The sequence below is a fragment of the Amblyomma mixtum genome, chromosome 3, assembly GCF_055824585.1.
Source record: "Amblyomma mixtum isolate Tamu chromosome 3, ASM5582458v1, whole genome shotgun sequence".
Taxonomy (NCBI): domain Eukaryota; kingdom Metazoa; phylum Arthropoda; class Arachnida; order Ixodida; family Ixodidae; genus Amblyomma; species Amblyomma mixtum.
In genome coordinates this window covers 175253463-175281168 of record NC_143014.1, presented here as the reverse complement: position 1 = coordinate 175281168, position 27706 = coordinate 175253463, and the positions used below count along the sequence as shown (strand labels likewise).

At 48.0% G+C, this 27706-nt stretch overlaps 1 protein-coding gene across 2 annotated transcripts in view; it reads right to left on the bottom strand.

The window, feature by feature from the left end:
• Positions 1-326: 326 nt before the first annotated feature.
• Positions 327-27706, bottom strand: part of LOC149352794 (uncharacterized) — a 123458-nt gene continuing 96078 nt past the window's right edge. The window contains exon 2 of one of the 2 annotated variants that reach the window (XM_089581993.1): positions 327-2746. In XM_089581993.1, coding sequence (XP_089438119.1) covers positions 2466-2746 — 281 coding nt within the window. In that variant the 3' untranslated portion in view covers positions 327-2465. Of the gene's footprint in view, positions 2747-9526; positions 15104-27706 lie in introns of those variants that run through there. The other variant, XM_089581992.1, reaches the window with a different exon arrangement.

Genomic DNA, 27706 nt, shown 5'->3' with positions numbered 1-27706 from the left:
CAGAAAGATACATCGGAACACTATGCAATACTTGAAGTAAAGAAAAAAAAAAGACGTGGCTGCTCGGAGTTCATCGAGCGTTCTACAAACGGGTGTTTCGCTTGAACCGCTTGCAGAGTTCTGCATGCAGCTTGGCATTCCTGTCAAGCCCGCTTCGCTTACCCATTAATGTTCCTTGCGCAAAATGATGCAGCAAGACTGCAGGGTGCGTGTTTTGTGGTTTCGTGCGGAAGCGTACCGCCCGTTTCAGACGAAAAGCCGTAAACAGCTGCCTCTGTAGAACTGTCCGCGTGTCTGGGAGCACAATAAATAAATTGCACTAACGATACTGCCACAACAACACTTTATTGGACAGCGAGCAATACAACAACGTATCGTATAACGACTATGCATGCAAGCCACTCGTAAGTAAGTAGATTGTCCGATTTGTTGTCTTATGCAAAACAACTTGCACATTTTTTCTTGCATCTTTATTATCTTTTTTTTTTTTAGAAGGAGTGAACTCACAAGTAATACGTACATTATTTTACACAAAGCACGACAAATGAGATATATCTACGATGAAAGTTGCATGCGCGGGAAACGTAACGAAGTTACAGGTAATTGGCCGCAGTGAATAATTTTCCAAGCTCTTGACAAACACCGACTCAACGTTCGGCAGGCTAGCTTCCGCTGTTGCAGGGAGGACAACGAGGCAGTTTTATCGACATAAAATTGTCCGCAGAAATACTTGCATAATTTTCATTACGTGCGATGCATAATGGTTTCAGTGACGTCGCCGCCACCACTATAATGGGCTTTTTCAAATTACATACCAGCGGTCAGCGTTCTCCAGCCCGCGTAGGTTTAGCACGCGTTCCGACCGTGCAATCCGACTCACTCTATGCTTTAGTAACATCAAACGCTGCGGCAACATAAGAAAAAAAAAATATTCAGGAAGCGATGATCACCTGGTTTTAATTTTTTTTGTTCAAATGTATTCTAGTTTCCTTCTCCCCCGCTTGTCTCTCCTTACTTTTTGCACTCCCAGACTTTGATATGACGAAATACACGGCTTGTTTGCAAGCTTTAAGAGCGCAGAGCATGAAGTTACTGCTGTTCTATACCGATTAGTTTCATTACGACCCCTTGTGAGGTCACAACACAAAGTAACGTTCGAACGACGCCTCAATAATAACCTCACGCCTTACGGCTTGTCTGCATACAAATATGTCGCGTCCCATGCGAGCTATGGCTATTTGTTTACGATTAAACGAAAATAAAATAGGAATTATTGATGTGATATGTAAGCAGCTTTTCGCATGTGTTCCGTGCATTTGCAAACTAAAGGACTCACTTCGATGCAGTACGGATGACGGCGAACAATCGAAAACTTTACGCATGAACGTCTGAACTCCTTTTGAGTGGACAGGGGGAGGGGGAAAAGGAAAGCTTGCTCATGAGTATGGTGCTGTGACGCTTTTTCTCTCAGAAGCTATATTCCAGTAAAATATTAGAATGCATTCATCCGCACCCGAATACTTTGTGTTAATTGTGGATCTACTTTAGTGAACAAAATGAGTGATGTTTGATATATTTGCCACTAACAAATATAGCAATATAGAAACTCCCGAGTAATGTGAAAAACTCATGACTGCTCACGCAACTTACATTTCCACCGTCCCCTAAGTAATATATAGATCCGATTTCCTAGCACATGCTTATTTGCGGGCTGTGTGACAGGGCAGCAATGAGGCCGCTTTCGCTTCTCAGTTTCATGAACAACTTAGGTAAATAAATAACAATAAACGACCATGGCTAGGAGCTCACTAGAACGCTTCCGGGACAACTCGCAAGCAGCTATAATGGAGGGTCTTCAAAAATGAACCAGCCGCTTGCAAGGAACGTCGAACACATCGCGGTTCTTTATCTCGTGCATGGCCCCGCTGTAAATGAAGAACAATGAGTGGGGCCCAGTTACTATGAGTGTACGAGCGGAATGCTTTGAAACGGTTTGCCAGGCTGGCGTCGCGAGACTCGATGATGTACCACAATGACATGTACTGTTCCTCAGGGGCACAACAGGAACATCCTAATACTCATTGTGAAAGGTAACGTGAGAAAAAAAGGAGCACATTGCGAGGCAGTAAATCCAGCCTATGAGGTGCGCAAAAGTTCCTCGGGACAAGGAGCTCGAGGGAAGGATACAGTACGTGGCGCAGACATCGTCCACCACTTCCACTAAACGAGCAGAAATTGATTCGTGGCGACGAGAAAGACAAACAAGGTTAGTTGTGGGTGGTTTCTCGAGACTGTTACGGCGTCCATATGTGTCCGCGTATTTTAATGGGGTCAGAATTCGATCGGGCACTGCGCTCTCTATAGCGCAGCAGCTACCTAGTGGGGCATGCATGCATGCGCGTTCGCTGCAGCTTTATGCTGCGCCTGAGGTCGGGGGTGAGCGGTCGGGGCGGTAGAGGGCGCTCCTAGCCCCAGCGCAGCGGGAGTCCGTGCGGCCTTCCAGAGATGTCGCTGGGCAGCTCGGGCTCGTCGCCTCCAGGGGTGTACTGGGGCCGCCAGTGGGCGAAGAGGCTGAGCGCCCGCTTGTTGAGCCAGGTTGGCCGGCTGCCGCCCCCGCCGCCACCGGACAGGTAGCGCATGGCCAGCAGGTCCCGGTCGTCGGCGTTCCAGGCCTCCTGGTCGACGGGCCAGCTGGACGCAACCACGGCTCCCGCCACCAGAAGCAGCAGAGGACACAGCATGACCGCTGCGGGGGACCATGCGCAAGGTTCAAGTTATGGGACAGTCAGGCGCGGCATCACCCCGGCGAAACACTCGGCGATTCGCCGCGCGCGGATGGCATGTCCGAACTTTAGTCCAGCCTTCAATAGCGTGTTAGCTGAAGTAACAAAGCTCGAGCTAGTTGGTAGGGGATCATCTGGAAAGGAAACGGCGCAAAAAAAAAAATTGCTGGCTGTTTAGCATTGCTAAGCACGGAATACTGAGCGAAAGCAGGTTTTTGCAGGTGCACACCAAAGCGAGATTGAGGTGTCCACTGACCCAGGGAGTCAGTTGTGCGCCTTTACTTTCGTCACAATCAACGGATTCTACAACGTTGTCAACGCCAATGCCAATGAACCCAATGAACGCCGGTGGCCCACTTGTTTTTTGTTGCTTTTGAGGAAAGGAAATGACACAGTAACAGTCACATCTTGGTGGACACCCGAACCGCGCCTTAACGAAAGGGATAAAGGAGGGAATGAAATAAAGGTATGTCATGTGGCTCCCACACCTCCACCACTCTTCCACTTGAAGGTCAAATTGCGGCGCCGATGACCTTGGATCGACTAGGCCAGTAAAGCTTTCGCTTTAAAATCGTCGAACCTGAACAGGAGGCAGCCCTCGTCTTATGATACGTCTCGTGTTGTTCGCCTTTATTTTGCCCCATTTTCTTTCAAGATGTGTCGGTATTGACGCTCTCGAAAGCGAATGAGCACAATGCTACGCACATGCAGATTACGTGAGAGCCATGGCAGCGGCTCGTCTTCTTTGTCACGACCGACAGCAGCGTGCGTACTCAAGAGCGGAGCGTCGTGAGCGGTTAGAGGAAGTGGTGTGCCTTTTCTCTGTAATGTGCAATCACTGCAACGAATGGTGAGCTACGCACGGGAACTGCGGGTGCTTGTGCTAGAACAGTTAGAAAATCGTCTCGAGCGAATCGTGATTTCATTTGACCGCTCGCGGCACGAGAACTTTTGGCCTGAGGTGTTCTCATCTTTTTTTTTTTTCGTGGCGTGATCTCTGGACATTTGTTCCGGTGCATATTCGTGTAAGGGGTGGACCAGTTGCCGAGACCGAACTCCAATTTTGTTGGTTCGGACCAACAGCGAAAAGAAGGCCGTGAACTTTTGTGAAGACGTTTCGCGCGCATTTTCCAGTCATGCAAATTGCTTAGACAGGTTTCTTCCTTGTCGATATCTCTTCCTAGTTCTCTTTCAACGCACTCTAAGAAAAAAATGGCAGTGGCTTAGCTCAGCTATGCCAGGAAATACGTAGCGAAAGCTGTTTCGTCTGCTGACATTTCGGTAGCGACACGCCGTCGTTATCGTTCTGCAGCTTGGCGGCGTCTCTTCGCGAGATGTTCCTCTCGTTCTTCGGGCGTCTCGGCCACCCGGTTAGCGTTTCTCGCCTCGTTTTCACGCTGTTAGCCAGCCTTGAGCCATGCGACGACTTCTGGATCGGAAGACTCAATTACACGCAGCCTCTAGTGCTGACGTGACGAGCACGGCCGCTCTCCTTCTTCCCCACAGTGCGCCTCTGAGGAGCGAGTGCATCGCTTCCGGCCTATATCGCAGCTGTGAGGCGCGACTGTGCGCATGCGCAATGCAGCGCAGCGGCTGCGGGGCTATGGTTGCCTTGGTAACGGCGCATGCGCAGTAGTGCCCTTTGGCAGGCACTGCGAAATGCGCTTCTGCTAGCCTAGTGTAGCTTTCGCTACAAAAACGGTCCAGGCGGCAGCAAAGAAAACTTTAGCCCTCAAAACGCCCCGTTAGTCCCTAAATTTTCACATGATACTCTTCTTTCCACAAATGCGCGCCGTGCGCGAACTCAACGGATTAACTGCTGAGAAAGAGACTAGTGGGGAGCGAATTGCGGCATAGCAGCACGCGATAATATTCGCTTGATAAGACCTCGACTGCAATAGTATTCGATTTTTGAAGCGCAGGATGTCGTCTAAGGCCAATGAGAGCACTGACCCTGCCCGTGACGAAGCTGATCGATTCCTTTGCGTGAGAAAAAAGCATCGTTCAACCGAAACGGCCGGCAGCTGTGCAACTTCATAAAAAAAGTACTATGACTTTCAATTCGTGTCGAATGTGAGTTAGGGTTGAGCAAGTACACGTAGTTTCATATCGTTGCCGTTTGTTTACGAGCTTATGTGATGCTGTGTAAGTATCGGCGACACTTAGCGAAACGGTGAGTGGCAAGCAGTACATTCCCTGTCACCGCTGCCCGCCAGTAACATACGAAGTGATCCACGGCCTTCTATATTTGTTTTCAACAGGCTGTAATTTGCAGCTGCCAACTGCCCCAAATAAGACCTCCTAATCCGCAAAAAAAAGTCCTCCGCAAAAAAAAACGAAAATAAAACAACTGTTGTGGTTGTGAAGTACCGGTCGTAATGTATACACAGTTCAGCACTTCTTTTTTGGCCCAAAACGCGATTTAGACCGAAATGCGTGCGCATTAAGGCTTACCGCAGCTTGCTTCAAAACCATATGACAGCAAAATCACCATGCTGTGCTCGAAACGGCAATACGTTTGATAACATTTCGAGTGGTAAACACAGGCAACGTATGTGCTTCGCATATAAGGCTTTCATTTTCTCTCTTCAACCGTCTGCTGTGGCAGCCTAGTCATATGACCGCTCGGTTTCTGAATCCAAAGGATGTCGGTGCGAATCATGATGTTACATGTGTGTTTATTTGTTGCCTTTCTCGTTATTATATGTGTAAAGTGCAGACGGAAACTATCCCGCATTACATTACGCTGAAAATCACGCTTCGTTTGCATTTTTTCATTAAACGTCTGCTTCCGGGGGCAGCTGTTGCACCCCGTTCCGAGGGAACGAACAGTTATACCGTTTTCGGTTAGTCCCGAAAAGAACGAATGCCAGTGGCAGGTCAGTTAGTCCCCTAAAGGACTAACCTCTCGCCCCCCGGTTAGTCCTTCTTTTCTAAAAGTGAACGCGCTGTTTTTCCTCGTGTTCCCCTTTCACTAACTAGCCCAACAACAAACTGTTGTCACGCTTTCCGCACATTAACTGTTGCGACAGCTTTGTTTATTCTGTGCGCTGACGCAAACACTCACGATACTGTCGTTCTTTATAGTTCTGTGCGCTGACAAAAGGTGGAGTGGGAGAGTATGATTACCCTCCTGGTACACTGCCAAGCGCTTGCAATGTGTCGAGTAGACCAGTATTGCATTGTTGCTTTTTTCGGCGCGAGTGTCTGCATATAAAAAGAACGGCTGGTGTCCTAAGGCATCAATGTGTTCGTTAGTAAGACCTCTATCCCGTCTCCGGCCTTTGGATTATGCTTATGGCATGGCCATTTTGTCTGAAATAGTAATAATGAGCTCACGGCAAAGTTTGATACGATAAAGAATATGATGCTTGCTATGCTTGGTTTATTGGGGCTTAACGTACCAAAGTGACTGGGGCTATGAGAGACGCCGTAGTGAAGGGCTCCGGAAATTTCGACCACCTGGGGTTCTTTAACGTGCACTGACATCGCACAGCACACGGGCCTCTAGAATTTCGCCTTCATCGAAATTCAGCCGCCGCGGCCGGGATCGCACCCGCGTCTTTCGGGTCAGCAGCCGAGCTCCGTAACCACTGAGCCACCGCGGCGGGGCGATGCTTGCTATGCAACACATTTTACTTATACACGTACGCGAAGACACTGTAAACCAGAAATGTACATGTTCTGCATCTTGTGCCATTGAAATGCAAATGTCGCTGAAAAAGAGTCGTGAAATTAGATCTACAAGGAGTTGTCACGGGTAGTCGACGGAGTCCTTTCGTGATGAGTAACATTAACTACTCAGCACGTGCGGCCTCAGATATTTTTTCTTTGCATATAAAATCTCACATTTCGATATTCATGTGCTCAAGCTGTGATCATTACGTCTTCGTCAAGCCGTGCCAGCTTTCGATTAATTGCATCTGACACAGCGACTGGCTTCCTCGTGCCACGGTTATTTTTTAAGTGAAGCTGTTCAAGACTCTCACCGCTCGGACGCGGTACAGCGCCGTGCTTATACGCGAGAGCTCACCTATGGGCCATTTAAAAATTCTGGAATGGAGATCCGGACAAACTATATGCTAAAAGCGGGAACGTTAACAGAAGACTTAAGCAGCAGGTTAGTGAGCGCTGGTCAGTGTCTCACAGCCAGGGTAGGCGATAAACTGCGTGGTACAACATTATAGTGTGGAAGTGGAGCTGAAATGTTAGCAGGTGCGCGCGATTTCAAATATTTGTAGTCGTGAATGGAACTGCTAATACGATAATACCACAGTCCCGGATCACGTGAGTGAAATAACTAGATGAATAAGAATGGGCTGAAGCGCATTTGGCAGGTTCTCTCAGGTCATGAATGGCAGTTTACCAATGTACCTCAAGAGAAAAGTATATAACATCTCTATCTTAGCGGCACTCACCTTTGGGGCAGAAACGTAGAGGCTAACGAAAAGGGTTCAACTTAAGTGAAGGAGCGCTCAGCGAGCTATGGAAAGAAAAATCATAGCTGTAACGTTAAGAGACTGGAAGCTGGCAGAGTGAGTGAGGGAACAAACGCGGGTTAATGACATCCGAGCAGCGCTCCTTCTCATCGCAAGGTCGGCAGAAGCTTCCGGAGTCCTGGACTGAGGGCCCACCCACATGCGCTCCAGCCACCATCCTCTTCAATAAACGTTCACTCCCTCACTCACGCTGGGAAGTTTTGCAATTGGCAAGAACAAAGAGCTCTGAGGTGGTCGGGTGCGGCACACGTCAGGGTTCGCACATTATACAAGTGGCGCGTATTGTGGAGCCGGGGCACAGATTTCTGAAGCTGTGAGTCTCACTGTTACCAAAAGTGCTAGCCAGGCAAAGACGTCAGCCTGCCCCGCCGTGTGCAGACCGTGTCAGAGGTATTCCGTCAAGCATCTGGGTTCACAGCCCAGCGGAAATGGGGATAAGGTGCACACTAAGACTTCCACAACCTAAAAAGTTAAGGCTTTTAAGAGAACAACCGATGGGTAAAGCATTCGCTACAACGGCTGCACCTGCTGTTGCGTCTTCAAGAGCGAGGCGAAAAGCCCAAAGTTAAGTTTACTTCTTCCTTCGCTGCGGCAATTTCAAAAAAAAAAAAAAACGCTTGAACGTCACACATAACCTCAGCATTAGAAATGATTTACTATCAAATAAGCAATAGCTTCAGTACCGCCTTTTTTCCCTTTGCAACGCTTAACAGGCGGCATAGATCAGCGCCCCAACGTCGTCCAGGTGCAAACGTGACGAAAGACAAGTCCAGCACTCCTGTTGGACCTCAATTTAATTGTGAGGCAACTGTAGAATATTGTAAGGTACGCTTACGGAAATATTGAAGGCAATGGTCCACTCTTCCGATGCGCAGCAAAACCATTCTTTTAAAATTTGTCCATCGCTCGCATATAGCAGTTAGACTGCTATAAAAAACCAACGGGGAACATTTTTGACGATGGCAAACACGTTAATAGCAAAAATGCAAGTCTGCCGAGAGGAGATCTCCGGATTGATTGTTATAGGAGAATCACGATGTACGAAAAAAATGCGTTCATCGACAACTTCCCGCTGAGAAATGCGCTTGTCTAGAATTCCTGGGTATGTTTCATACTTACGTTATTAAGCGCGACCACGGGGTGACGACTTTAATGATGGATACGAGAAACGATGAAAACGTTGATTGGCATGGCGTCTTCTTAGTAGCGTACAGTGTACACCGGGCAGCTGAGATGTACAGCTCATCGCGCTGCCACGCAAAACAGGAATGCGTGTTCCATGATCTGGTAGCTCACTGCTTCAGATATCTGTGACGTTACTGACGCATTTCGCAGTGATAGTGGAGGCCGCGCATAGCCCGTTCCGTAGCCGTGGTCATGCTTTGGCCGCGCCGGCTAGCCTGTTTCCACGAGCCTTGCTCATATCTTGCAGCTCCTGAAAATTTGAGGACACGCCGGTGGACGTATGGACGCACACCATGATGTCTTCTTCACCGTTATGTTACCATCTGTAGCGCAAATCTCAGTGATGGCCGGCCTACACCACCGTCGGTTCAAATTTGTGTGCAGAGAACATTATTTCTCTCTCTTTCTTTATCCCTTTACTCCTACGACGTCAGTGTTTCAGCCTTAAAAACCAAATCAGCACTATCGCCTCTTTCCGTTCGTCGTCGCATAGCCACGCTATCACTGTACCACAAGTTCTTTTACTCATCACTTAACCGTGCCCCTTATATCACGCCAGCATCATACATTTCTCACCGCACTAGCCACACGCTTCAAGTTTTTCGCCCACGTGCCCGAACTGTTACTTTTTCAGCCTCCTTCTTCCCACGTGCAGCTAAAGATTGGAACGGCCTTCCCCAGCATATCGTCGACATCACCTGTCCATCATTTGCAAGCAATCTAAACAACATTTTTTGTTCATGATCACTAATAGCATTTGTCTTGTACCTTTTCTGCTAATCCCACCCCTTATGTAATACCCCGCGAGGGGTCTTTAAGGTAATAAAATGAAATGAAATGAAATCCCTCCTCTCCTTCGCCCTTTTTCTTTTGTTCTTCTTGCTTTTTCACCCTGGGCTCGGTGTCTTGTTATCCATAACAAAGGTTTTCCTCTCACTTATGTTCTCTCCCTACAGCGCCAACTTAAGTTCTTCGCTTCGTGTCCGAAGCGAAATCCATGGATATCAATGTGTGAGTGAGACAAAGGCGTAATTCTTCTTTCTTTGCTTTTATTCAGTACCAGTAGACAAAGAGCAAAGCCACCTGAGTATGACTGAAAAACTCAAGTGTAACACCAACAAGTTTTATTACGTGCATACATTTATACACAACAGGGAGAACGAGAAGTCACAAGCATGCAGACATTTCTTACAGCGGCAAGTGTCGGAGACATCGAGTCGTTTTCCGGTGCCTTTAAGCATCAATACGTAATACCAAAGATGGTTGAAGGACAGTGTTTGAAACTAAAGTTAACAAGGCGATGATTGTATGAGTAAAATGAATCGCGGCACATGCCCATGATAAAATGCCAACCGTTGTACATGAGATGAAAGAACCTAAGTGTGCATGAGGAGAAAAAAGTAGGCTGACCGCTTCTTCACTCTTTTCAATGTTTTTAAATTTAGATCAGTCGAAATGCATTAGTGTAGCTGAAAAAAAAAACGCCAATTTTAGTTTCCTTCACGGCTTTTCGTGTGTGAAAGACGGTCGTCAAACAGAAAGTTCTTTGATAAACGTATTTTGTGCTACAACAACGTGATGGTTGAAGTTCTCTACCTCTCTAACGATAGGGCTCTAAGCGCTGCTTGTTCTCTAAGAATTTTGTGTTTCGGTGCATCTTAAAGTCCACATTGTTTAGCTTGCCAGCTGAATGGATCATAGCTTGCCTTGCGTCACGAACACAAAGCTGGCGGATCAAAGTGCGGTGCTCATCAATCACTGCCTTCACACCAATAGAGGGAGAATGCGCTTTGACAAAGGTCTACTTAAAAGGCACCCAAATTGCTGTCATTCGTTTTGAAATGAAGGTGTATAGGAGGTCTAAATGACGAAGTTCAACTGCGACTACATTTCAGCTGGCCTCGCCCACCAAAACTGGACCACAGATGAGGCCCGCGAGTTTTGAGAATTAGCTCGAACAAAGTCGCACCAAGCACCACTTGGCGCAAAGTGGCCAGCATGTTGTGGCCGTTATCTGCTCAGGTGCCACTGTTTTGCGTCAGCGGCGGGTGCTCAACCCGCGTAAGCATCGTGCAAGACAGTTTGTAAGCCACGTACAACAGCTTCAAAGGAGCTCGAAAAGAGGCTTCAAATGGTAACGAATTGGTTAAACCTCATTGCGCTTTTCGCGACTTGACTTCCATTTTCTGTTTCTTACGCGTCCGTAGTTTATATTTTAACACCTTACGGCTACCTCTTTTGTGCCATGATATTTCAAAACATCAACGCCCAGTAAGGCGTGGAGGCTGAAAAGCAACGCCCCGCACGGCGATTGTCACACTGCTGGCAATGGCATACCTTCCATACCTTCCTATTTTGTGCTTTTGCAGTAAGTTTTGTTTTCATGGTGCTCACGGACATTTCTGTTAATTACAGCGTAGTCCTAGGGGAAAAAAAAGGAAGGAAGTGAGGACGTTCTTGCAATTACTTCTTCATAATTTTGGCAACTTCGTAACTTTTGTCGGTCAGTGATAAACAGAGCAGCGTCTGGAGAAATCCGCTAACTCGTGCCCGGCAACCGGAAAGCTTCTCGTGACGTATAGACAACTTTGGAGTTCTACTTTTGCGCGTTCACCGGTGCTCAGCCAATGGCGGCGACCAGAAACTGAACATGAAGAAAAGTTGCCTATGCAGTGAGAACGCGCGAAGATCCCAGGTCAACATGCGAGGAACTAAGGCCGTCAGGTCTTACACCTTCCTCGTTAATGCGGCTGGCAATCACAAAATATCTACCGGGTTCGCTATAGGTTGTACTCGGCGAGACTTCCCAATGGGGTGTAGCCTGGCCAGCAAATATGGTTTTATTAAAATCTCATCCTCCATTGCCCTCTCTCATCGGTTCTTGGGGTGAAAACTTCACCGTCTCCATTTCTGCCACGCATGTTTTTTTTTATTATTATTCAGCTCCACATAGTTGACTATTCGCTACACACATCGTACACCCTAACGATTGGACGTTTGCTAAAGTATTTCGAGGAACACATATACAGAGGATGTTCACTTCTCAACGTACTCGTCACCACAAAATGGTCGCCGCTGTTTGCAGCCCTCAGCAAGTAGGAACTTGTGGCTCAACGGAAGCGCATCGGGGGAAAAAAAAAGACAAACGAATCCCCCAAAAAGTGTTCTTTTGATAATTGCGGAGAATACGCACGTAGGTAGGACCTGTTGTCGCTCACAAAAACAGACAGAGAAACAAGCAATTTGCCTCAAAACGCGTGATTGCTCAGAGGCCTATTTTTGGCAGCTTAGCGTCATCTTCATCATCATCGGCCTGACTACGCCCACTGCAGGGCAAAGGCCTCTCTCATGTCTCCCCAATTAACCCTGTCCTTCGCCAGTTGCGGCCACCGTATTCCCGCAAACTTCTTATTCTCATCCGCCCACCTAACTTCCTGCCGCCTCCTGCTACGCTTGCCTTCTCTTGGAATCCACTCCGTTACTCTTAAGGACCAGCGGTTATCTTGCCTTCGCATTACACGCCCTGCCCAAGCTCATTTCTTCCTCTTGATTTCGACTAGGATGTCATTAAACCGCGTTAGTTCCCTTACCCACTCTGCCCGCTTGCGGTCTCTTAACGTTACACGTATGATTTTTCTTTCCATAGCTCGCTGCGTTGTCCTTAACTTAAACTGAACCCTTTTCGTTAGCCGCCACGTTTCTGCCCCTTAGGTGGGAACCTGCAATATACAGCTGTTGTATACCCAGCATTCGTCATTAAATAATTGTTGTTTCTTCTGTTTTGTACTTTACTAGATGCAATGCGTATCGTCGTGTGGAAAAACGGTGAGGGAAGCGCGCAACTGCCGCAACGAACCACTACTAACTCCACCGGAGTGCCCAGGTTATAGTTGTGTCTCCTTTGGTTTCCAGTTTTCGTTTTATTCAAGTCGCAGCACAGCCTTCTTTCTTCAGTGTACTCAGCGTTAAACAAGAGTTCTTTTGCGCCGCTCTACAAAACAGGTCTGGCAAAGGGCTTCCGAACTTCCCTGATGCTTCCCACAGACCGTGGAAGGGCAACCGCAAGCACGCTCAAAAGGCGGTCATTTCGATTCCTCGCACCTCGCAGGCGCCAACGCTTGCCTTAGTTTTCTTTTTCTTTTTTTTTTATGGAAGCGTTCACTTTAGAAACCTCATGCGTAAAATAATTTGCAAAAGTAACACTAACATGGCTTCTCTCTACATTAGTGAACCTATAAGTAGAACTATTAGGAAGCGGAGCTTCGCTGTTCACGCGCAGCTTGCAGTGAGCCACGATCGAGGGAGAAGTCAGGAGCGCCCGTTTCCAAAAGCGTCCACGCTGCGATTTCAGCGAAGTCGAGCGGTTTAGTGACATAAGTGCAGCGCTAGAACCCAGCTTACGACGCGTTTGAGGATACCAAGTGACAGGTGCGACAAGGTGCTCTAAAGAAGCAAAGCGGTTGCGACCATCTGAAGAGAAAACGGTGTTCGGTGCCTGAACGAAACTGCCGACAAGTTATCGTTGCGTCGCACACCCCTTGGATATATGAATTATGAGAGCGCGGGTCGTTCCCCGATTGATTAACGCTTGGACACGAACTTTACGAGCGTTATACAGTGCGTTCATACCAGCTTTATTAGTTTTTCGTGTTGTTATTGAGCCCCAGTATGTGAGCCATATCATTACATAATCTTTTTGCATTTTTTTCTTTCCTGCCCGTAGTCCACAAGGGCCGAGCGAAGCTAACCCCACACTGGCCTCATTAAAACCGTTCAACCGCCACCAAGCGGTCATTTTCTCGCTCCCTTCTGTTTTTGCTTTCCCTAAGATCTGGCTCACGGCCTGGGCATTATCAGGAACTCGGGGCAACTCCCAGCCAGTGCCGCTAAGTCTAGCGGCTAATCACGTTCTGTTCTGCAGCTACACTGTCATTTTATTTCTTTCTTACGTCACGGATGACGTCAACGCGTTGTTTTTGAATGTTCAGTGCCATGCGACACGTGGTGGCAGCCAAGGGAATTAGAAGCGCTTGTCTCGAATTCCTGTAAACGAACATTCCCGTGCCTCGCTTCCACGACCGCATGCGAAGTTTCACGCCAAGCGCTACTACAATCGACCCTAGACAATAGGCACGCCCATTGCAGTCTTGGCTCATGGCATAAAAGGACGCTGACACTTTGAAACCTATACGCTGTATTTTGGCCGCTAGGCACCAAAGACAAGGAACACAAGTTTTGACAAAAATGCGATACAGCAGTTGAGAAGAACAAGCATATACATAACCAAGGCACGTTGTACGTGCTCTACAGAGGCAGCATGCAGCGGCAATAATTATTTGGTTGGAAAGGCCAGATGCTTGAGAATAAATGCGAGGGGTACAGCAATACTTCCGCTGAAAGATGCGTTTTATGCCGTTAAATGTGACAATAATGCATAAAAAAAGGCGTTTTCAGTGTCGACCGCATCTGGAAACTAGCATTATAATGGTTCAAGCACTCCCGCTGCGATCAAGAGCAAGATGTCGCCGCTTGAAATGTTCTTAAAACTGAGTTATTTGACTCATTCGTATTTGTGGTGTAATTAAGACCTTGCCATTTGCGGTCGATGCCAGAAACACCTTGAAGTGTTGTCCAAGCCACGCACGAGGACGTACTCGAGCAGCGTCTGCGGCCAGACAAATATTGTATTCTTTCTGCCGCACGAAGAGGCCGCCTTCCCACTTGCAGCAATTTCGACGCAAGTGTGAACACGCCAAGTCACTGCTGTCAGCGCATCAAGACAGCTTCGAGCCTTGTGTACGTAGAAGTAAATGCTACTGCCTTGCACCCGGGTAGTGTTTGTGTGAAGGTAAACAACGCTTTCGGAAAGGGAATACAACAGTTGCTCAAGTTCCACTGCACCAGCATATTCAGCGAACATCAACAAACAACGTAGAGTAAAAAACAGCAGTCTGAAAGCACAGGTGAGATGCTGGTGAGTGGGATGCATTTTTTTGTTTTGCTCCGTAGCTGTTTCTTTTTTTAACCACGAGTTGTATTATATTTTCCCTGTCAGTCATAGCGTCAGCAGCGGAGCGACAGGTCGGGGACAGAATGAAGCGGCCAACAGATGGTAGGCTGTCCCTATCCATTTAAAAAACGATAACAATCATGACAACAGCGCGCGGCGTTCGGCGTCCCAGAGCAGCTACTGTTACGAGGCGGCGACAGGCGACGTGTGCGGTGGAGGACTCTGTTCGGAGCGCGACTTGCCTGGCGTCCCCGCGGGGCCGGCAGGGGCGCGCGCGACCCCGCCGGCTCAGGGCGGCCGCGAGGGCATCGGTGTCGTGGAGCAAGCGAGCAGGAAGATGAGTGGGAAGAGGAGGAAGAGAAGGGCGACCCTGAGGGGCAGCGGGCCGGCGTCGCGTCCAGTCAGCCCCAGCGCAGCGGCCGGGCGCGCGGCCGGCTGGAGACGAGCCTGGCGGCGCCCTCGGGCGGCTCCTGGTTGACGGACTGCGCGAAGAAGAAGCCCAGCGCGCGCTTGGGGCTCGGAGGCCGGTCCGCCAGCTCCCAGAGCCCGCTGGAGACCGGGGACACCGCGAGCTGCACCACCAGCAGAGCCACCAGCAATGCGAGCGGACCCATCCTGTGCGCGGCCTGCAAACAGCAAGCACAACGCCAGCTCAGCCCCGCGCGCCTGGGCTTCCTCATCGCGCGCCCCATTGGTGCCACTGGCACTGGCACTGGCGGGCGAGGGCATCGCGCCGCTCCGCTGAGTCTCGCAATATTTGCTGCTTTAGCCACGACGACCTTCCGCGGAAGGACTTCGCTTGCTTTAGAGCTTTCAGACGCAGCTGACATCGCTTAGCGCATGCTTGCAGCTCTAGCCCGGAAGATTTGAGAAAGAGAAAAGAGAGAGAGAGCACAACCTTTTCAATGCCTTCGATAGTGATTCCTCTTGAGGGGTTTGCTTTCACTGGCAACCTCGCTTCGGTGTTCCGGTGTGACCGACCTAGGGCATGCATATCGAACGGTTCCATGCGACGTCCAGAATGTTGCCTTGAATCATGCAAGCGCTTCCACTTCGTACCATCATTTTGCCCATGCGCGTGCGTTAGTGCTCCCTCGGAAATTGTTCCCCGGAGGACTGCTCTGGATCTGTATAAACTTCTGTGCCATGGGACAACTGCTTTACTGCTTTCTGGCCTACAGCCTGAACGGTATTTTGACGCGAGGCTTATCTGACTCGTTCTAAGAATTGTACACGGTTAGATTAGTTGAAAACAAATGCTCGTAGGCAAGACACCTTGACAAGCTCTGCAAAACTACGAGAGGAGGCTAAGGCTGACCAAATAAACAGATGGCTCACCTTCATGCTCACCTTCAGAAATGCAGACTCGGCAGCAAAAGTTTTATAGATGCGGGTGCTCGAAAAAAAAAAATTATTCCGATATCGTCTCGCAAGCCTGAAGTGCAAGTATGAATGGAGTTGCATGTTCCATCCACTGGTTTTTAACGCCGGGTGACTGGGTCACGAGGCGACCCTGCAATAAATTCGTTCCCAGCACGCGCATCCTGCTAGTACAAGCGGCGTCAAAGTATATGCAACAATGATTTCTCGCATGGTCTGCTGGCGTATATAGAGCTTGCACTTCATTGTATTCGAGCGTTTTATAAGCTACGTACGAATGAGAAGCGATATAGGTACTACATCTTCGTATTTCTATGATGACACATGAGATCATAGCGCCGCGCCCGTTTACTTCAGACTCCATTCCAACGAGAGTAGTACTACGTAACACAATATTGGAAACCGCTTTCATGAACTCAACGCTCAGAAAAAAAACGGTGCATCTTAAAACGCAGGGAGCTGTAATAGCTTTAGGATGTATTTTCTCAATCGGATTTTTTTTATATGCCAAAACTTGTTTTTTTTTTCTTTAATAAGTTCACTGCATCCGTCTCTTAATGATCGCCACATGGTCGAGCTTTTTCATTTCATGCATCTACAGCGACTACAGCGCGCTCCGCTTTAAAATCGGGTTACAAACCAACCCGGATTTTGCAAGGCCGTCCCGACTACTAATAAGGAGTTGCGTGTCCAGAGTGCCGACTTGTCGTGGTTGGGACAAGGAAACTGTTCCGCATTCAGTTCTCTTGAGAGTGGCGTGCATCCAGACCACACCGTACGCGCGCGCAACACAAACATCAGGCTGCAATCGCAGTGGTGATAGGCGGCGAGGGTCTTTAAACAGTTCAATAGGAGAGCCATGAAATTCTTCTGGGAGCGTCAAACCACCGAGGACTTTAAGCAGAATAAAAAGTGTTGCTGTAAACCACAGAAATAAAAAAGGAACTTATATGTCCTCATTTGCCTTCTATTTAACTCTTTTTTATTTCATTTATATTGCCATATTTACTAAGTTAATGAACCCACTTTTTTTTCCCTCAAAATACAGATATTTGGTGGTGCGCTCATTATGCCGGGTGGAGCATTCTGTGAAAATTTGAAGCGGTAAAAATAGGACGAAAAGTAGGCTGGTGGAATAAATACTTCATCAGGAACAACTCACGTTCTCAATAAAGCAAAAAAAAAAAACTGGAGGGGCTCTTAAGCTCCGCCTAAAGGTACGACACGATAGCGTTAATTGGTTAATGCCCCATCTATGCGGAAATGGCCATTCTCAACTTGACATTCATAGATTTCTGGAAGTCCTCATACCACTCCTAGCACAATGGTGCAGCCATTACCCTGCGATGGCAGGTGCTGCCATTGGTGGGGCTTGTGAGACCCACATTGGTCTTCCCGATTAATCATAAATTGAACTGCCATGGTAGCCAATTTACTCACAATATGGTGGGCAGGTTGTGATGACGTCACAAGGTGATGTGACCTAGATGGCAGCTAGGTTGCTTCTCTAGGGATTTTTCGCTCACGCCGCCACCGTCGACGATGACGACGTCGTGTTTTCTGTTGAACGGGGACCTTTAATGCCACCGCGTTAAAACGCATACTCCACACGGTTTCCGTTTACAAGGGCATATCAGCAACTTTTATCTTAAACCCACATCTATAAATTACGCAGCAGCCCATCCTGCTGTCCAACGAGATCACAACTATAGAGTTCACTCCAGAACAACTCGCACCATTCAGAGCGAACCTTAGCTGAAACAAGTTGCTAAAATCCTTACTATGGCAGATAGAAGAAATAAACCCTTTGTGACCATATGGGGGCTTGTATTGGTTCTCGCGTTCCTCGCGGAACATTCTTAATGGTCCCGTGGGGTGAGGTTTAAAAGTCTTGACGTTCGTCAGAGGCGTAATTGTTTAGGCGTTTAAATATGGGTGCCTGCTAGCATTCACTATCATCATCAGTAGACTGTGCGACAAATGAATTTGGTGCGTTTATTACACAAGGAAAAAAATGATTAGGTCTAAGCTTATCGGCTTAGCACAATAATCAGCGAAACCTGATTGGCATTAGCGACCGAGAAGTCTGGGGTGGCAGGACCATTTTGAAGTTTCACAGGCCACTGCCTGGTTGGGCGTCTCACAGGCCCGTTTTGGCGTCCATACGCTCACGTGCATGCTGAGTCTTCTTCCGCTTGCCGACTTCGATTCGCTCGCGTTCCCGGCACAATTCTCGGACTCCAGGGCCCGCTTGCACGAAACACATATTTTAGTTCCAATGTTGCCTTATTCGCAGTCTAAACCCTCCGTTCGTTTTGAGGAAAGGCAATGCTCATTATTGGCTCCCTCGGTCAGTGGACACCTCCCTCACGCTTTGAGATAAGCGGTGGTGTTGTTCACCTACAAAAACACGTCATGCATAACGCGTTACAGGGCTGCCGTTGTACCCCCAAATTGCTTCTGCTAAATGACTTGTACAAAGCTATTACATCTTTCGCTGTAAAATAAATTGTACTTTCAGAGTGCCAAATAACGGGGTGCGTTTATTATGCGTTTATTATGGCAACCTGCAATAACCGACAGCAAATCGAGGTAAGCGAGCGGATAACACTGGCTGGAGAAAAGATGGATGTATTTTTCCTACTTTAGCAATATGTGATATACGTGCACTAGCACAACCTGGGTGGAATTCTCGTCCGTTGTAGTAGACAGTTCTGAAATTTTTGATGGCATGCCTATCCAGTTTTCCTAAATAACTGCCAATAATCGTTACTATAGGCTCCGACACGAACACCGGTTGTTTTAATTGCCCGAGCTCGTTTTCTGTCAATAATTAGCCATCCTAGACTGGAAGCAGGAAGAGTGATGAGGTTATGAAGTTTATTGCTCGGCTTTAATAGCAGGCGGACAGTGAGAACAGGCTTTTGTATTGAATTAGGCTCAGGTCGACTGATGATTATTACTCCGACTGGCGTAATGCTGAAGCTGTTATCTAGAAAGAAATTTATTAAGGCCGGCCTACATGAGCCCTGAAAAGATACCGTCGTGTGCGATTAAAAATTTGTTTAAAGAAGCGATTAAATTTGCCCAATAGAAGTTTAGGATTGCGGCGAAAATTATGCTCCATTCTTCTAAAAAAAAAAACGGACTGTATTAGTGAACTTGACAAGAAATGTATGTACCGTTAGAAGACTTCTGATTAACCATCCCAGCGGCGGTAAACAAGCTCCAAAATCACCACGACTGAGCAGCCTAATCGCTCTGGCCAGGCTGAACCAAAGGAGCCGTGGCGTTACTCGTTTTCGCTCTCTAGGCTATCTAGCCGTCCTTTATAGCGCAGAGCTTTCCCCACTGATAATGCCCAAGCGCTGGGCGCTTTGGGCTCGTATGTGCCGTGGAAAAATGAATACGATATTACGCATGGTTTTCATTTCCTTATGGTCTAATATTTGATATCTCTGAATGGCATCTCCCCATAGCCAGTTTTTGCTAACCCGCCACAAAGTTCGAGAACATGGCTTCTTCGTACTACTGTAATATTTAAAGTGGAAAAAAAAGATGCTCGACCGGATCGGGCCTGTGTGCATGTCCGCTCAGCGACTGTAACAAGCGTGTTTCTATATCTGCGTCGCAGTCACGTTTCCCGTCAATTCACAGTATTTTCGATGCAGCCCAGCTCAACATTTAAGCTTGAAATGACGTAGAGGGAAAGAAAGAGAGCTAACCACTTTATTCAGCGACAAATTAAGCTCTCAGCGCTCCTCGCAACAGCGTAGCGTCCGCGTGCGCGGTGGCATGAGAAAAAGGAGGGGCAGGATATAACGTGAAGCTTGGGCCTACCGGCGGCTCGCGTGTGTATAGGGCAAGGGGCATATTTCGTGGAGTGAGGGTTAAGCGGAGATTCGATGGGGAGCGAGTGTTGGGAAACATACGTTGAGCGATGTCTATGGGAGAAATTCTGGCCTGCGGCGGAAGCCGTCAGCCCTGATGGGTGCCAGAGAACCGGGCCATCTGGCAAACATTGTGAAGTTTGATGAGGTACGAAAGCGGAAGGAAGAGACCCGTGGCGTGAAGGTTTTTGGTGGAGGTATGCCCAAGTTGATGAACAGCAGCCTTGTAGAGAGGCTGCAGAGCGGATAAGAGCTTGATGTATTGGGCCTGGGTAAGGGAAAGTAGGGTGCTGAATAGGGGATTCGATTCACGGCTCGGACATGCGTGAGCTGACAGGCTTGCTTCTCGTACAGACCGAGGAGGACATTATAGAGATTCGAACCCAAAGCGATGCCGCTTGATACTTTTCCAAGCATTAAATTCTGTCCACCGCTGATGATACCATTTGATCGAACCCAGCATTACTTTGCCCCTGCAGCCTTGGAACCCAGGAACTGTTGAACTGAATTTCCTCAGCTCAGACACTTTACCTCCATGCTTAAGGACTGCCGGTGTATGTCACCGGCGTTTTCGAGTGTACGATGAGTTTCTCCATCACGCTAAACCAAAGGCAGTTATAAGAATATGATACATGCAAGTGAATACGCAAGGAAATGAACGTCCTCTCTTTTTTTTCTTCAAGTTGAGACACTATGTACATCATAGCGCGCAGAGGGCCTTTCTCTGCGGTTTGGGATCATGGTGTGCAGAACTATGGACAGTACCCGGCTGCGCATCCAAGAGGCGGAGAACAAAGCACTGCGCTGTGTGCCATGAAAGAAGGCATAACGGACAATAGCTATGTTAACCTGCGAGAAAAGATCGACCTTAGAGAAATACACGAGCAATGCGTGCAGCTTACCTGACGTCTACAGGGGTGGATTTATCATAACCACCTCCATTTATTCACCCTTAAAAGCCCCTAAAGGGTAGCAAAAGCGTCAGGAGTTCAATGCGGTCATCTGTCCCCGAAACCAACATTGCAGGCAAGTGAATAAAAAAGAAGCACCAACAATTAATAATAAATTAAAATGAAGCAAATAACAAGGGACAGACAATGAGCGTAAGTTGCGAAATGGTGATAAAGATGATTAATGAGTAAAGTTTGAAATTTTATCGGATCATGTCCAGTTGCTATTAACTCTGGCAGCTTATTACAGCGCTCTGCCCCGGAGAGTAAACAGATTTAGTGAAGTCATTAGTAGAGCCACTTAAACACTGAAAATTTATAATGTGAGATAGACGATTCAATGTTCTGTTAGATCAGGGTAGATGTGTGCTGCGCATTTGAGAGAAATTGTAATATAGCTTATGGAAAAGGCAGAGTTGTGCAATTTCGACGTGAAATGGCAGCGGAGGTAGGTCGGGGACTATTCGATGCTTGAAACACTGATGCGCCGGCACATAGTTTGACCCCATAAATTGGGCTGATGAACTTGGCACTGCTTCTAATGAGCCAATTAGGTAGGTCTGGCACGGACGCCAATGGTTGAGTCGTATTCCAGTTTTGTGCGAATGCATGTTTCGTAGGCGAAACAGGGGGCATGGTTAGCAATATTCTGAGTCGGTTAAGTGATCCTGTACTGTCAGTTCTGACGTTTAGAATATCTTTAGACCATTTCCGCTTGCTGGCAATTGTTATTTCCAAATACCGCAACGTCTTCTTGACATTATAAGACTGTTATTGAATATTGGCGGTTAAAGTTATTGCGCTCGAGTGATACCCTCATTTTATAGACCACTCTTGGAGGGGCGGTTGTGGGGAGGTTGCATATGTACTACGTATTTTGTGAACTTTATTCACCAAAAAGATAGCGGCCGATGTTGTTTTCCTAGGGAAAACGCTTCGCTTGGCGGATGTTAAATCACCTCCTGTACACCTAGCACTTCTCGCTGGCGCTGTCACGCATCAGCATGCCCTGCTCTCCCGAACGTCAGCCACTGGCGTCATCTCTTGGTCGCCATCAGCGAACACCGCGTGACTCAAAGGGAATACTTTAAACTTGCAATTTTGGGAAAGCTACAGAGTCCCGAGGGATTCTTTGTGGGCGATCATCATTGCCGACTATTCCTCCTTGCTACAAAATTTCACCTATAAAATGCTTCCCGCACTTATGCCAACCACTTCCGCCATAGAAAATCGATGAGATGCCTCGAACATTCTGTGCCTCAAACAATTGTGCGTAACTATGGGCCCAAACTAGCTATGGCTATGGGCCCACCAGCTTTTGATGTATGATTTATGTTTTTTGTTGAATAAATGACTGACTGACTGACTGACTGACTGACTGACTGACTGACTGACTGACTGACTGACTGACTGACTGACTGACTGACTGACTGACTGACTGACTGACTGACTGACTGACTGACTGACTGACTGACTGACTGACTGACTGACTGACTGACTGACTGACTGACTGACTGACTGACTGACTGACTGACTGACTGACTGACTGACTGACTGACTGACTGACTGACTGACTGACTGACTGACTGACTGACTGACTGACTGACTGACTGACTGACTGACTGACTGACTGACTGACTGACTGACTGACTGACTGACTGACTGACTGACTGACTGACTGACTGACTGACTGACTGACTGACTGACTGACTGACTGACTGACTGACTGACTGACTGACTGACTGACTGACTGACTGACTGACTGACTGACTGACTGACTGACTGACTGACTGACTGACTGACTGACTGACTGACTGACTGACTGACTGACTGACTGACTGACTGACTGACTGACTGACTGACTGACTGACTGACTGACTGACTGACTGACTGACTGACTGACTGACTGACTGACTGACTGACTGACTGACTGACTGACTGACTGACTGACTGACTGACTGACTGACTGACTGACTGACTGACTGACTGACTGACTGACTGACTGACTGACTGACTGACTGACTGACTGACTGACTGACTGACTGACTGACTGACTGACTGACTGACTGACTGACTGACTGACTGACTGACTGACTGACTGACTGACTGACTGACTGACTGACTGACTGACTGACTGACTGACTGACTGACTGACTGACTGACTGACTGACTGACTGACTGACTGACTGACTGACTGACTGACTGACTGACTGACTGACTGACTGACTGACTGACTGACTGACTGACTGACTGACTGACTGACTGACTGACTGACTGACTGACTGACTGACTGACTGACTGACTGACTGACTGACTGACTGACTGACTGACTGACTGACTGACTGACTGACTGACTGACTGACTGACTGACTGACTGACTGACTGACTGACTGACTGACTGACTGACTGACTGACTGACTGACTGACTGACTGACTGACTGACTGACTGACTGACTGACTGACTGACTGACTGACTGACTGACTGACTGACTGACTGACTGACTGACTGACTGACTGACTGACTGACTGACTGACTGACTGACTGACTGACTGACTGACTGACTGACTGACTGACTGACTGACTGACTGACTGACTGACTGACTGACTGACTGACTGACTGACTGACTGACTGACTGACTGACTGACTGACTGACTGACTGACTGACTGACTGACTGACTGACTGACTGACTGACTGACTGACTGACTGACTGACTGACTGACTGACTGACTGACTGACTGACTGACTGACTGACTGACTGACTGACTGACTGACTGACTGACTGACTGACTGACTGACTGACTGACTGACTGACTGACTGACTGACTGACTGACTGACTGACTGACTGACTGACTGACTGACTGACTGACTGACTGACTGACTGACTGACTGACTGACTGACTGACTGACTGACTGACTGACTGACTGACTGACTGACTGAATCCCAGCTGTGATTTTTGGTGTTCAGAGCCACTCGGCAACTGGTGGAAGCCATGCTAACTAGAAGAATTTGTCCAGGTTTCCTGGGCTTGAGAGTGTACTGCTCTACTATCATATCTGTGCATAATGGGCCCAGTTTCTATTTTTAGCAGTTGCGCATTCTTTAACACAGGCACATACCATGAGCTATTCCTCCTGAAAGGAATCGTGACTGTCCGTTAAGTACATCTGTAACTATGGCGATGAATGGGCCAGGCGGATGCAGCAAAACCTTTTGGTGCATAGACTATACTAACGCGACTGCATAAGGCGCATTGCGTGAGGGTAAAATGAACGCATTGCAGACCGTGGTGTTCGAGCGCATGCAGGAATACTTTTTCTTGGTAAACGCATGAAATAACCGAATAATGAGCTTGAATTGATGAAAGGACTATCTAAAACCGGTGGTGATGTTAAAAAAAAAGATTTATATTGCAGAGCATCTAAAGAGCCTGGTTGAAATAACTTAAACTCCAAGGACAAAATTCTTTGCGCCATTAAGGCTTCATTGAAAGCTACCAGACTTCGTATTTAAGGCACTTGAAGGCACAGAAAACCCCCTCTATGCGTATAATAAATACCAAGTTTCAAACAAGCTTATAGCGAAATAGCCAACAGAATAAATAATTCGTTTCTGCGAAAACGTTAAAACTCCAACCTTTACGACGTCGCCACCAAAAACTCGAGTTAGTTTCCATGCCATTGCAGTGTACCAACTTGTTTCCTCATTTCGGCTCAATTTACGTGGAGCACCTTGCATCACTGATGTAACCCAGATTTCACAGACAGCGAAGTGCGGTGGGTTTTCTTTTAGTGAACCTTACTTCTAGTCAGGAGAGTTTAGGGTGGATAACAACCGCGTCAAAGCACGCCAAGCCCACGCCTGCGATGCCGTCCCAGCACGCCGAGTTTCATAGCCCTTGGCACGTTAAACCGCCCTGGGCACTATCGGTATTGCTCCGCTCCCCGTACGGAGTCTACTGTTTTCAAGCGGAACCTTCAATTTGCGCGCGGGCATAGCGTACTCAGTTTTAATTTGCCCTTCTGCAGTCTGCTCTGAAATGAAGCGCGTGGCAAGCTAGACGTGAGAAGGCAATCTGCAACACGCTTTCGCACAGGAGCGATAGTGGCCTGGTTGCGAGGCCATTACACGCGGTTCATTACAAGTGTATTCTTCGCACAAAACGCGTTCACGTCGAAGAGAAAAAATGACAAAAAAATGCCATATTTCATCGTTTATTTCTCCCGTACCGAAGGACGAGTAGCGAAACCGTCAGACTGCGTGCCAAATCAAATGCTGCCAGAAGAAAGAAAGAAAGAAAGAAAGAAAGAGAGAAAGAAAGAAAGAAGGAAAGAAAGAAAGGAAGGAAGAAAGACAGAAAGGAAGGAAGAAGGAAAGAACGAAAAAAAGAAAGAAAGAAAGAAAGAAGGAAAGAAAAAAGGAGAGAAAGAAAGAAAGAAAGGAAGGAAGAAAGGAAGAAAGAAAGAAGGAAAGAAAGAAAGAAAGAAGAAAGGAAAGAAAGAAGGAAAGAAAGGAAGAAAGAAAGAAAGAAAGAAAGAAAGGAAGAAAGAAAGGAAGAGAAGAAAGAAGAAAGAAAGAAAGAAAGAAAGAAAGAAAGAAAGAAAGAAAGAAAGAAAGAAAGAAAGAAAGAAAGAAAGAAAGAAAGAAAGAAAGAAAGAAAGAAAGAAAGAAAGAAAGAAAGAAAGAAAGAAAGAAAGAAAGAAAGAAAGAAAGAAAGAAAGAAAGAAAGAAAGAAAGACGAAGGCACTTTTGAAAGACCACCTTTCCGAGAAGTCCACCGTGTTTACTCTCAAGTACTTTACGAGAACTTCATGCGTGCCGTCGCTGTTTTTCTTGATTCGGGTTTCCCTTTTCCCTCGACAAGTAGCTCGTGATCTCGTCCGACAATTTTGGCAATCTTAAGAGTCTGCTATAAGGTGCTAAGGAGTTAAATTGCTCGGACAAGGGATAGATACAAGGCAAGCAGAGAGGTTAAATGAGGCAACAACAACGAAAGTGACAACCAACGCAGCGTCCGGTTTCCCAACACTATGAAGGCTGGAAAAGCCCATGTCTTCAAAGCAGTATTTCGCATACTTTTGCCATTAGAACACTGCTAACAAGGACAACAACACAGGTCTGTCTTATTTGGTTTCTCGACATGTTGTTGGTTCTTATACTCGCGGACAACTCTTTTGTGGCAATGCAGTAGAGGCTAGGCAGGAAAGGGAAGGAGAAGGGTTTTGTACCCCTGCTGTGTTGTTCATTATGCAGCTCCATAGATCCCTTTCCCCCTCTCTGCCTTCCCAGCCCGAACAATGAACAATCCACCACCACAGCGCAGGTACAAAAGGCCGTCTCTTTCCTTTTCCTGCCTAGCCTCTTCTGCTTTGCCAAAAAAAGTTGTCCGTGAGTATAGTTGTTGACACCTGCAAGTATCACACTGAGGCCTCTCAGTGCATCTTCAGCGTGGACTAGGGAAGAGAACCCGTGCAAGTTTTCAGGAACATGAAAGAGCAACGTAGTGAGCATGAAGGGGGGGATTGCCCATTACCGGGATCAAAAGTGTGTAGGTAAGAAAAAGCGTTGTGCATGCGACGAATGCAGAAGCTCGAGAAGTACCTTGCGAAAGAAGAGCGATTCGGCGCACAGTAGCAGGCAGCCAGGTCAAGTCAAGTCAAGCTTATTGAACAGCAATAATACAAGCAAAATTATTAATTGAAGTTAGTTCTCTAGGAGGTCCCATGGTTAAAAAACCGTGCAGTAAACAATTTTGTTGCGGCCGCCGTCCCGGGCCCTTTCTGTTGCTGTGGAAATGCTCCACAGAGGAGGGAAAGCCCGATAGGATGGTATAAGAAAAGCGATGATCGATGGCGGCCTAAACACAACTGAATGTTCTCAGTGCAGTTGTTTCACAAGAAATGATGGTTCACAGCGCAGCTACGAATACGAGAGCGATGCAGACACGAACGAGCACCGTTCTTCCCTTCGTAGCTGATGCCCTGTGAATCATCCATGAACATGCCTCTGTCCTTGTCACTGCTCAACTTGGTGCTTGTTGTGTGGATCTTGTAATAACTGAAAATGAATTCGGTAAGCGCTTACGCACAAAACGCAAAGCAAAGGGTGTGTACCTAGGTGCCACTAAAGACCTTTAATCAAACTGGCATATAGTACGTCGGAAAGCCATGTAAACAGGGCGGCGGCGGCGAGAGCGACGATCCCGGCAGCGGTCGAGCGAGATCAGGCTCCCGAGCAAACGACGCCGCCGCCGCGCGGGGGCCAGCTTCGAATTCGATTTGCTCAGGGCAGCCATTCTCCTCAAAGGGCCATTAGTCCCGTTTAAGCCAGACCATCTCATGGTGCCTTGACAGCAGACGCGAGGCGGCGCCTGCGGTATTTCCCGGCACTACTGGCCACGAGCGCACCCCGCAGACCGAGGAAACTGATTTGATCCCAAATTCTGGCCGCCTTGGGGCGAATAAGTGGGCCGCTCAAGGGCAAGGCTGGGCTGCATGGGAAAAACCAATTTGAGTCGCAAATTTCTTCCGCGGCCGCACCGCGGCACTGTCAGGAGGCGTACTGTGAGACGTCGCGATGGAAAAGGTCGTTGCGTAACTCGATGCGGGCAGTAAACAATTTTGTTGCGGCCGCCGTCCCGGACCCTTTCTGTTGCTGTGGAAATGCTCCACAGAGGAGGGAAAGCCTGGTGGTGCGCGCGCACCCCGCTGTGAGGCCACCGCGTATACTGCGACACCGGAGATGCGCGCGGCCAGTGCGCGTACCGACGGGGCCGGCACCGAAATAACTTCCACTTTGGTGGCGTCACCGGCGAGTGTGACGACCGCCGCCGCATTGTACTTGCGGCCTCGGTGGCTCCCGGCCGGGGCAACACATGATCGTTGCCGGCTCGTCACTTGCAGCGGCCGGCTCCAGTGTCGCGCGGCGGTGCAGTCGTGGCGACATTTCCGGAGCCCTCCTGCCGAGGCCGCAGCCGTCGGCTTTTGTTTACGCGCAGCCGCGACCGC